Source organism: Propithecus coquereli, unplaced genomic scaffold (genome assembly GCF_000956105.1).
Source record: "Propithecus coquereli isolate 6110/MARCELLA unplaced genomic scaffold, Pcoq_1.0 Scaffold3, whole genome shotgun sequence".
Taxonomy (NCBI): domain Eukaryota; kingdom Metazoa; phylum Chordata; class Mammalia; order Primates; family Indriidae; genus Propithecus; species Propithecus coquereli.
In genome coordinates, this window is record NW_012148618.1 from 8,468,060 (window position 1) to 8,479,784 (window position 11,725).

An 11,725-nucleotide genomic window follows, 5' to 3' on the forward strand; every position below is an offset into this window, starting at 1 on the left:
TGACAGTTTTTCATGCTTTGATTTTCTCCAATTTCAAGAAAAATTAATCAGTTGCACAAGCCAGTTGTCAGATTTCACTTCCCTCATGGCAGAAAGCACACATATTCATTGTCTGCTATAAGAATAAATTTTAGTAATTTTCCCCATGTCAATATGAATATTAGACTGACCCAATTAATATGAAATGCTTCTATGCTGCTGGAACAGACAGTGCTACAGAAAGAGCCATTTGCACAACCTGTTCATGATTATGGGCCATAAGGACACAAAGATGGCACACACATTTGTGGACCATCTGAATTCTTACACCGAGAGGGGAGGGGGAAAGGGGAGCAGCATGACGTTAGCCTGACTGTCCTGGGTCATGTTTTTTAATCCAGAGTATTGGACATGTAACACAGCAACAAGAGCTGATCATTTTGTTTAATCACCTTTTGGATCTTTGCCAGATGGTCTCTATTGAGAGCGCTGCAAACAGAGAGAGATGAACTGCATCTAACACGCCACCAGAGCTTTCCCGTAAATGTCTGAGAACTGATTCCAACAAGAATTTAGTCTCAGAGCAGAAAGGGATACATTTAAAAACTATGTGCATTAACTATACTTTTCCCCATAGAATCCTCACTTGGCATGAATAATTTACCCACTCTTATGCTAATGGGATCATGAAAGTATCCCTCTGTCTTTAGTGCAGCTATTCTCAGCTTTCAGTAATTACCCCACCCAGCGAAAATAACATGGCTTCTGCATTGAACGGCCGACTCGTACCTGACAATTAGAAAGATCATGGCTGACAGTGGAAGGGTCCAGAACTGGACAGAGAAATCCTTGTAGCCCAAGGAAGAGTAGAACCCTAAAGTAATGCTGGTGGTGGGTGAGAATGCATAAGGGGGAGACGGGGACGTGGTAAGAAGGGTAAGAAGAAAAATTCTCCATTATCAAGCTTTTCTTTCTTTGACTTATTGTCAAGATTTTACTTAAATAAAAATATGCTCCTCTTTCTATTACTAAGTGTGAAAGACATTCACGACCGGATTAGCTATGAAGAAAAAAAAAAAAACAAGCAATATCTAAGAAAAAAGAACTATAGTTATCATTAAAGCACATCTGTATTAAGTATTTATTTTATCAGGATTTTTAAAAATCTAAATAGTGGAAATTCCTCTGCATTTTGCTTTTTGGAGGGAATAAAGGATTACGGGGTGGGAGGGGGACAAAAAAGAAAACTCATTTTCTACCTCTGTCCACGAAACTCCATGTTAGGTAGTTCACTGTGTAAAAATTATCAGGCTAAAACATCTGGGAAAGAAAGCTATGAAACAGCAGGGAACGTGGCTGGTTTATTGTTTATCTTTTGTTTATGAGGCAGTATTCAAGTTTAATTACTACTCTAAATTAAACTCTAACTGGCATCAAGAGACATCCCTTTACATGACTAAGTTAAAAAAAAATCTAGAAATCCCAACTCTGGGTTTTTCAAGTAAGTTGATACATATAGGAAGAAATTACTCAAAATTAACAGCAATTATAGAAAGCTTTTAAGCATTTATGGGCACCATTACATGCTCCTAGAGCATTTATTTATTAGAAGAGTTTAATTTTATTTCTAATGGTTACTACTCTAAAAAGTCCTAAGAAAATCAACAGAAATTCTTTGGATGTTTGCCGATGGTTAAAGGATGGTATTTCTTTTTTATTTTATTGGGGAGGAGAGAGAGAAAGAAAATGCAATATAAATATTCCATATGTTATACTACAAAAGCTTCTTCTGTGGCAATGTTCAATTATCAATTATAGTCTCAGAGAATTTTTTGATACAATTAGGAGGGCAAGGAGGAAAAGAAATGTCATTGTATTTATCATAACAGTAAGTGACCAGTTTTGGATGAACTTAGCTCTAGGAAAAATAAAAGTTAAAAGCAACTAGCAAAAGATTATGCCAGATGGCATCTGTCATATTGTATTTAGGGTTATTTTAAAGAGATTGCCGCCACTATGAAAACATTCCATTGACAGAGTTTTTCTAGATTGAATAAGAAATCCCAGTAGAACATATTCAGGCCCCACAGTAAGTGGGTTTGAAGTTTTTTCTCCCTCCTTCAAATATATAACCAGAATATTTTGGTGGGGAAAAATACTATTTTATAGCTATAATATGTATTATAAACTCAAAAGCGTAATACTATTTTAGAGGCTTGCTTACCTATAAACACTTTATTCGCTACTAAGGAGATATTTGTAGCTTTCAACATCATATTTACTAAAGAACTATATAATACATAAATAAATATCTAGCTATGGGATTTTAGCCTCACTGCCTGGATGATAGATGGGAACATCGAGGAGGGGTGTGGTAACTGGCAGAGTTGAGGGGAACTACTCTGGCTTGTACAGCCCGGTGTCCTAAAAGATTAGAGATCTGCAGATGCTAGAATGCTAATATATTTAGGTTAAACTGGGTCTGGCAACAGTATGGTTAACGTGCGTGTGGCGTGCAGTGTGAGCTCAGCAGTTACTGGGCCAACTGTCTCGGTATTTCTGGGAATCCTGCCTATTCACAGTGCAGGGATTGTTCAATTGCTGCAAAATGTACAAAATGAATTTTACAAAAATGAATTGTAAGGAAGGCCCCATTACAACGATTTTACAGCAAAGATGTCAACATCAATTTTTCTTTCATGCATAGCTAATGATTAAAACAGCATATTCCATTTGCCTAAGACAATTTATTTCATATTGGCACATCAAAATATTGAAATACAAAGTTATCTTTACCCTTTTTATTAATTGCTGCTGAACCCATACCATTGTTCAAACCAGGAAAAATAAAACAAACTTGGCACGAAATACTTAAAACAAAGGCTCATCAATATTCTCCAATTTGTCAACATCTCAATTACAGCACTGGAAAAAATGTAAATTTCATGTGCTCTAAACACTGAGGGGTCTATTCTCTTGCCAATTCACATGCGTAACTCCCATCAGCGTTAATGGGAGCTACACAAACCCATCAATAATAATAATACTTTGTACATATATTGTGCCTTTCATCTAAGGCTCTCAAAGTGCTCTAGGAACAAGGGGGCTGTTTCCTAGTCTTTACTCTGGCAAAATACACATGAAATACAAAGCAGCTTTTGACTCAGCAGGTACAGAATTAGGGACCCCCCTGTCTTATTATCAAGCCCCATTTTACTGATGGGAAGCCAGACACAAAGAAGGCCAGTTACTTCCCCAAAGCCCCGAGTCTGCACCCTAATTCTATCCTTGAAAAAACAGATTTCCTTCCTCGTTCTAATGAGACCAGCAAGACAAACTCCCTCCCTTTGGCTGCTTTTAGCAAGAGAAATCAGAGTGAATGAAAAGTCTGGTTCATATTTATATAGTTTACTGCTAGGCATGTGCTGTTTGAAAGATAGAGTAAAGTCAGGTTTTACATTTTTCCAAGTTTATTTATTACAATATTTTAAAAATTTGATGGTTTTTTTTTCTTCCTTTCGGTTTGTTGCACAAACACTAAGGAGGAAAAGATGACCTTTCACCTGTGTAACTGTAGCTCTTTCACTATCAGGTCATAAAATGAGGTATTTTTAGGTTCCAAAGTAAAGATTTGTATGAATCATTATAGCAAAAATATTCACAAAAATTACAAAGCAACATAAATGCATGTATTGTTTTATAGCATATGGCTATTAAAGTTTAATTTAAAATGTGTATGAAAACATTGTATTTAGTACAATTCATCCCTATTTTTTCTGTTTATCATAACTTGTTTTGAAACTGAGTCATTTTACAGTTTTCCATATGCCTGTTGTGCTAATAAATTCTGAATAAGCAAGAAAAGTCTTTGATAAACTACGAACTTGGTTTCCAATGAAACATTATAATATATTTAATACTCAGAACATAAATTTTCCTCCCCGGTTTTCCATTATACATCAACCCCAAGATTTAACCTAGGATAAGCATATGTGAATTCAGTCAATATCTCTGTTGACTTTGCCCTGAAGCAGATAATTAATCTTTCCCACTGAAAGCTACTCTGGACAATTAGGTGGGACGAAATATCAAAATATCTTGAAAACATGTTTAAAAGACTAATATGGTCATAAGTATGACAAAATACACTCAAAGTCTGGCCTTCTAAATGTAGAGTTTGCTGTAAAAAAACAGAATACCCTTACACATGTGTTTTAACCACTTACACAGTAACGCAGTTAAGAAATTCTCCATGCCAAGAGAGTCACCATTTTACAGGAATCATAACTTTTTTTCTCTCAAACTCTGATACAGGGAAGTGACTGACTTCCTAGTACTCATACACATAAGCTACCATGTCCTTTCTTTAATCCCACAGAGATATGATTAAAGGAACAGAATCCTACAGGGATCAAATCCTTCAACATCAGATAAGTGGGTGCGGCTACCCACAGCACAGAGGTTGTGTGCATTGTTTTCACCAATGTATCCGTCTCAGAGTTCTGGTCTTTCCTGACCAAAAAAAAAAGAAAAAAACAAAAAAAACCCACAACAACAACAAAAATAACCGAAAAAACAAAAGAGAAAAACTAACCAAAATGATAAAACTTCATGTTTTGGTCATTGCACTATTCCCTGCTCCAAACCCCAGGGTCTTCTCTCTCCAGCCTCCTCTCCTCTCTGGCCCTTTCCTGCTATCTCCCTTGCCATAACTCAACTAACCCAACAGAACCAGTCAGTTTTAAATTTCAGTTGGGACCTCGGTGACCTGTTAATGAATCTACAGAGAGGAGAAAAACTCACAGTGTTGAGTTATGCCTGGTGTTGCTCGCTGACTTGGAGTCAGAAATGCTTGAAGCGTTAACGTAATTGCAAGAATGTGAAAAATGAAGCGCAGGGCTCCTGAGCAAAGTGAAAGGTCAAAGTGAGCCTCACACACAAGAAGTCTCTGGAAGATAGCCTCATTAGGCCATTAAGTCTGCTTCTCCTTTTCCCCTCTTTTGTACAATGTTTAGGGTGTTTTGTTTTTATTAACAGATACATTTCACCCTTTATGTCGCCACGATTTGGGGTGGTAGAGAGGACGGAGTCATAGAAAGCTTTCCAGGTTTAACCACACTGAGAAGTCTACCATCGTGACATGGAAACACAATTCAGTCATTGCATTACGGATCCGCTGACTCTATGTACAAGTTCCCTTCAAAGTGCCTTATAATTTAGTTTTCTTTTACATACAATCTAACTGGTCTAATAAAAACAGTATATAAAACAGTATATATTAGACAGATACAATTTACAAGTTCTTCCATAATTTACCATCTGATAGTATTCATCTCTGTGTCAGCTGCAACTTGCTTAAACCTAGATTCCAATTTGGACCCATTAACAGGTGAATGGCATCCTAGAAAGGACCTTTTTCTAGACTCTTCTAGAACCCCAGGAATCCAAAATCCCTGGCCAGAAACTTGGAGGAGGCAATGCACACACCCTACATCAACTACCCCTTTTAAATGGCATATGTAACTACAGCTCAAGCTGTTAAACTGTCCTCTACTTGGAAGCCTGTCTAATGCTTAAATATTGTGGCCATAAACACAGTCATAATAGAGATGAAATAGACCTAGGAGATCAGACACCATCTAATGTAAAATATTAAAAAGTAAAATCTATACACTTTCCTGGCTCACATTCAATAACGTATCTTCCTTTAAATTATCATTTTATCCATAGAAGAGTCATCCCTACCAATATATAATTGCTCTTTGTGCAATAGGTGAGTTTTAAACAGTAAAATTTATTCTAAATTGCACTAGGCTTCTTCAACATCTGCAGCTGATATCCCCCTTGCCCTCTGATTATTCCAATTTTTAGAATTTGTGACAAAAGTCACCACGTTAGCTGAATGGAAATGGGGGCAAAAAATTCTCTAAGAATTTCAAAATCTATCTTCCCAAGATAAGATTCCATAGAAAATTCCTGCAGTATTTCCGGAGCTAATAAGAACAGATTTTTGCATTTTATGTGGTTTAGAGGCATAATTACTTGATTATGGAGAACTCTTACAGTTGATACTATAAGCAAAATATCCTGTTTATAGTATAATTCAAATCACTGCAACACTGCAGTAAAGTAGGTTTGTCATTCCACTTACATACACAAAAGTAAAGTGTAGATAACCAAATTTGTAAAAGAATTGGCAGAACTAATCAATTGTTATTTTAATGCCCACTTAAAGATCAGACAACTCACTTTGATTTTTTTAAGTAAGTTAAAAAGAGAAAATAATGTCTCCCTAAATAGCAGCTGATTCTACTCCCTAACCTGCCACCCTCCTGTTTACATAGAGGCAGATGTCCTGATATCAGAAAATACTAAAGTTATTTTAGTCATGCCTGCTTTGCACAAGTAAAATGCTTGACCTTTTACCTTGCTCACTGCTGTTGTCTCCACTCTGGGAAGCATGGCCCCCGCTGGAGGGTCCTGGGGTGCCTGCTGAGTGGGTTGAGGTGGCATCATCATGGTCTCGCCAAGATGAAGGGTTCTGGTGCCAGGATGCCAAGGAATTTTTCCACAGTTACCATTTCAGCCATAAATGAGGAACCAAAAGGAAAGGCACGGAGAGAGACAAAAAAATGTGTACATATTAGTATTTGCGGCACTAGGCATACACATATGCCGTCCTACAGAGTGTTCTTTCCAGCGATAGGTACAAAAAGGAAAAGATGCTCTAGAACTTGATGTGGTGATAGTTACATCAGTGTATACATTTGTTAAAACTAATTGAAACATACATTTTAAAGTGGGTACATTTTGCAAATTTAAAACTAAATAAAGTTAATTTTTAAAGTAAGAAAAAAATTACCTAAAAACATAAAAGTCATTTTTACTCTTGCTATCTTAATTAGGGTGCATTCTTCCAAGAAATAGGCCCTAACACTCTTGGATACTAAATACTTCAGAACATTAACACCTACAAAATTCAGTGACTCCCTTAAAGTAGCAGGCTCAAGAATATATGGGATAGCCCTTCACATCTTTCAAATGTATTGCCCTAAAACAGCCTGTACGAACTCTCAAAATTACCACCAACCGATTGATTATACAACCAACAGATGCAGTGATATTAATCACTGCATCAATACCTAATAAATTACTGATTTCTGCTTTAGTTTGCACAAACAATAATTTAAAAAGTGGAATACATATGAACTACTAGCCATCTAGTAAACTAGAAAGGACTTTCACTGGAGCTTCACAGAAGCTTAAATTCACTGAGCAGTGCTTTTACCTGGAAGAACTACTTGTTTCAAAGGACATGTAAGGCAAACTGAGAGTTATAGCTCATGCTACTTTGCTGACTATATTCTTCTTCTGTTCCTCCTCCCCTTTCCTGATCATTCCCAATACCCTGCTGTTGCTTAAAGGAAAACAGGAATTCTAATGTACAGGAAGGACTTTATCAGCACCACATGAAGGCAGGCAAGAGATGGAATTTCCTCTGGCAGAAATGGAGAGTCGGAACAGCATATGAAACAGACCAGCCTTAAAGCCAGAGCTGTACACTTGTCACCTGCATGTGACGAATTCAACTAAGCCCACAGACCCACTGGCGAGTGAATTCTTTGGGGGCCTGGAAGGGGGAAATTATTTTAAACATCAATCAAAATACACCACTTCTTCTTACTAGAATTGGTAAATAAGATTTCAGATAGATCCATGTGGGTATAGGCAACATGTAAACCTCATGACCATCTGAAAGTAACCTTGCCATTATATATATTTACCATTACATATAGTTTATCAAGAAAAAAAAAACAGCCTGTCATTGTTCTCAGCATCAACTCTACAATGTAAATATAGCACATAAAATGTTACCAAACTTGAAACAACAACAAAAACAAAAACTTATTTTTTCCCTACAGATCTGCTACAAACTGTAAATTAATATTTGGCATTTTTGATAGATGATGAAATAACCCAGAGCTCTATGGATTAATAATGTCTATATCAAATAATGCTACTGGCACTGCCATCAGGCAAGCAATTGATTCAAAGTGAAAACCCTGAGCAGAAATTTTGTATAGATACGGCACAGGTAAGCATCTGTAAAATAAAGATATATTTGAGAAAGTAGATTAAAGAATGAAATTGAGTAGAATAAAATAAAAAGCAAGGTTTTCTGCTGCCTGTATTAAGACAAAGTAATGCCAGTGAGCTCTTTTTAAAAAAAAAAAAAATCTAAGTTAGAAGCCACCCCGATAGTTTCAAGCAAAAGGCAAACAGAATACAGGGACTTTTCGAGCTTTGCGGCCTCTTCGGCCTCTTCGTGTCAGCTGTTTGCTGGATGGTAATCAGATAAAGAGCTAGAAGAATTACACAGAAAAAAAAAAAAAAAGAAACAATAGCATGGCATGAGTTTAGTCCTGCAACAACACAGGCTAGAGCCTTCTTTTAGAAAATGCAATAACTGCAACACATTCACCTCAGCTAAACTTTTCATTGTACACAGAAAGTGCTGTTAATTTTATGCACTGCAGGCTTTTTATTAAGTTGGCTGCTATAAAAGCTCCTTACCTCTCATGAAAATTACAATAATTAACCACTAACACCTCAACTATGTTTTAAGGCAAATGTCATCCAATAGCTATTATATAATCGTTGGAACGAAGCTGGGGCAAGTCTTTCTGTTTAGACACTGTAGCGATTTGAAGGGATCACTCAGACTCGCTGTAACTGAAAACACTGGTTTGTCCCTATCAGCTAAACCTGTGTTGAGTTTTAAAGTCAGGCCTCATTAATTTATAATTCAGTGTTATTTCTTTCAACAGTTTTCTAAAGAAAGTGGTTTCTAAAGTAAAGGAGTGAAAAATAAGCCACATAATAAGCAAATGTTACTTTAAGAGCAGCTTATTCTTCCAAATAAGTTGGGTCTTGGGTTTTCCACCCCAAACCGAAATTTACTCAAGTTCACTATCTAATTTGCCATTCCCTTATCTCTTCCCTCTTTTCTCCCTCACTCCTCAAAAATGCTCTCCTGAAAAAGTGTCACATTTACTTCCAGAGAGTGTCTCAAGTATTATGGTCTTGTTTGAGAGACTGACACAAACTAAGGAGTGACATGATATTCATCTAATTTGAAAGAAGGAAGAACAGATACATCCCTCTGCCGTTTCAAGACCAAGGAGTTACTCCAAGTTGTCTGTATTCAGCTACACGTGGTGCTGTGACCATATAGCTAGACAAATACTGATAATCTTGTCAACAAAAAATTGGTCCACCTGGGTCATACAAAATTTAACCTACATGGACAGACATAATCCATTACCCTTAACACTGTTTTCCTCTTCAATTGAAATATTTGTTTCTACCACAACTCCTTTCTTCTCCCCACTCCCAGATAGTTTCCAAGTTTACATCCTTCAAGAATAACTGCCTGGCATTCTGCCAAATTATATGCAGAAGTTTAGTGAATCCTGAAACCAACGTGGCATACAAAAACATGTAAAAACACATGACGCAAGTAGAAAAATAGAGAGAAATGCTAGCTGTGTGCACGTGTGTGGGTGAGTATTCAGGTATATGCATTCCATAATATATGTCCTGTTCTCCAGCCAAAAGTATCATGAAGACACCCGAGGGCAAGGAGTGAACATGTTTCTATTCCCAGTGGCTTTAATAATTGGGAGTCAAATATGGTACTCTTCTTGCTCTTACGTAATTGCGTTACAGAGCAGTGTTACCAGGAGAAAAGCAGTGAATACTGAGTGGAGCACAATAGAAGGAGACGGAAAATAGATACAAGAAGCTAGGTCTCCAGGGGCAGTATTTTCTATTTGCTGGGCTACAGACTCACAGCTGATAATGCAAGTTGTAATTAATATAAAAGCAGGAGACAATATGGGCAGAGCTTGTAGTAGCGGGGCCACAGGAGAGCGCTCTGCTGCTCTCCTCTGTTTCTCATTTACACACAGCTTTCCCTGGAAAACACAATTCTGCCAGTGTTTTCTCCCTTGAAAGTAAAAAAAAAAAATTGATTTAGCACCATCATTGAATTTTGCTAAACCTAGAAAAAAGCACAGAGAGGACAAGAGTCTCTGGGCATAGGAAGCAAATCATGTGTGCGCCTCTTTTGTTGAAGTTGCAGATACGGTGAAATCGTAGCATTTTCAACTATTATGGCATTTCCATGAGGGACCTACCTATAGGATAATACTTAATAAGTACCGGTAAATTGGTGGTATTTCCCTGTTTAAATGACTCCACACAGCACATGATTCTGCTCAACGGGGTAAAATGTGTAAAGGTTTCTAAATAAATACAAAACTGAGTGGGGAAGTAAAATGTATTAGACTTCAGGGAGAAAAAAAAGCCATACAACATACAAGTTCTATCCAAGATAATTGGAAACTCATTTTAGACCCCAAATGAAAAGGTGATTCAATGGACATGGTATAGGTGAGAAAACATTAGTTCGGCATTAAAACTCCAGGGTGCCGCCTCTAACTGGCCATGTGACCTTAAGCCAGTGATGTACTTCATTTCTCTGGCACTCGTTTCCTTTATCTCTTTAAAATTAAGGAGTTAGAGAAGATAATCCCTAGGGTCACTTCTCCTCATTTCTATTATTAAAAAATACTTTAAAAATAAGCATTAGATTTTTAGAACCTACACAACTATAAAACATCAAGTGAAAAATTACATATGAACTTGGAAAAACAGTAAAGTAATTCAGAATATGTGCTCATAGGTAGGAAGTAATAGTAAACATACATAAAGATATTTTAATCAGCAAATGAGGCATACAAAACTAATTTGACTTGATATATTTATACAACGGGAAGATATACTTGTATCAATACACATAATGTTACCTATTCTCTATGACTTCATAATGTTTTAACTCCTAATTAACATCATGCAAAAATTATTTAAAAAAATAAGATGAAGACTCCTATCCTGGGGTACCGAAGCCTACAAAAGTTAAAAAATGTTAATTGTATGGTTTGAACAAATGTTGGAATTTCAACTACGTTATTCTAAAGTTGACATAAGAACTCAGGAGACCTGTGTGTATGTGAAGAACCTGGACTCACTCTTTAAAAATGTAAATAGAGCCAGGGTCCTTCCCTCATCTCCCACTCCTACCTCTCTATTAAGCTTTGGGAATTAATTATGTGAGCAACTCTCATGAAAGTGGCAAGTATCCTTTGCAAATGACTCCTCTATTTAACGGAGCAACTTTTAGAAAAGACAGAAATGTCTTATATTGTGGGTGTAATGCCATGTTATAAAATGTCTCATAATTTTGAATTGTGTTGGGATATTCCATAGAACATTCAGTACTTAAAAAAAATGAATTCAAAAAATGCCAATTTTTAAAATCTGATAGTGAATGTCTATGTGGTTGTCAAGTGCAACCTTTGTTTAATTTCATCTCAGCACAGTCACACTGAAAACATACTCCAACGACACAATCTAAATGATTTAAATAGTGTAATTATTCTTGATGGGAAATTAACAAGAAAGCTACCAACTACCAGAAACTCCGCAGCAGCAACAACAACAGAATACCCCCGCCCAGCCATGTTTCCTTGAGTTGGTGGACAAAGCTCAGAGGTAGAACTTACTGCAATGGGTCCTCATAGGCTTTTGATAGCATACCATAAGGTCAAATCTTACACTAGGACATAAGAAACTATAGAATAAAATAAATCATTAATATTATTATCAAATCTCATTATTTCCC

At 36.6% G+C, this 11,725-nt stretch overlaps 1 protein-coding gene across 9 annotated transcripts in view; it reads right to left on the reverse strand.

Annotated features, from left to right (window-relative positions):
• The window catches only part of MEIS2 (Meis homeobox 2), a 206,736-nt gene that overhangs the window by 182,969 nt on the left and 12,042 nt on the right, over window positions 1-11,725 (reverse strand). For all 9 annotated transcript variants that reach the window (XM_012649484.1, XM_012649479.1, XM_012649478.1 and 6 more), the window contains exon 7: window positions 6,406-6,520. In XM_012649484.1, the coding sequence (XP_012504938.1) occupies window positions 6,406-6,520 (115 nt within the window). The remainder of the gene's footprint in view (window positions 1-6,405; window positions 6,521-11,725) is intronic.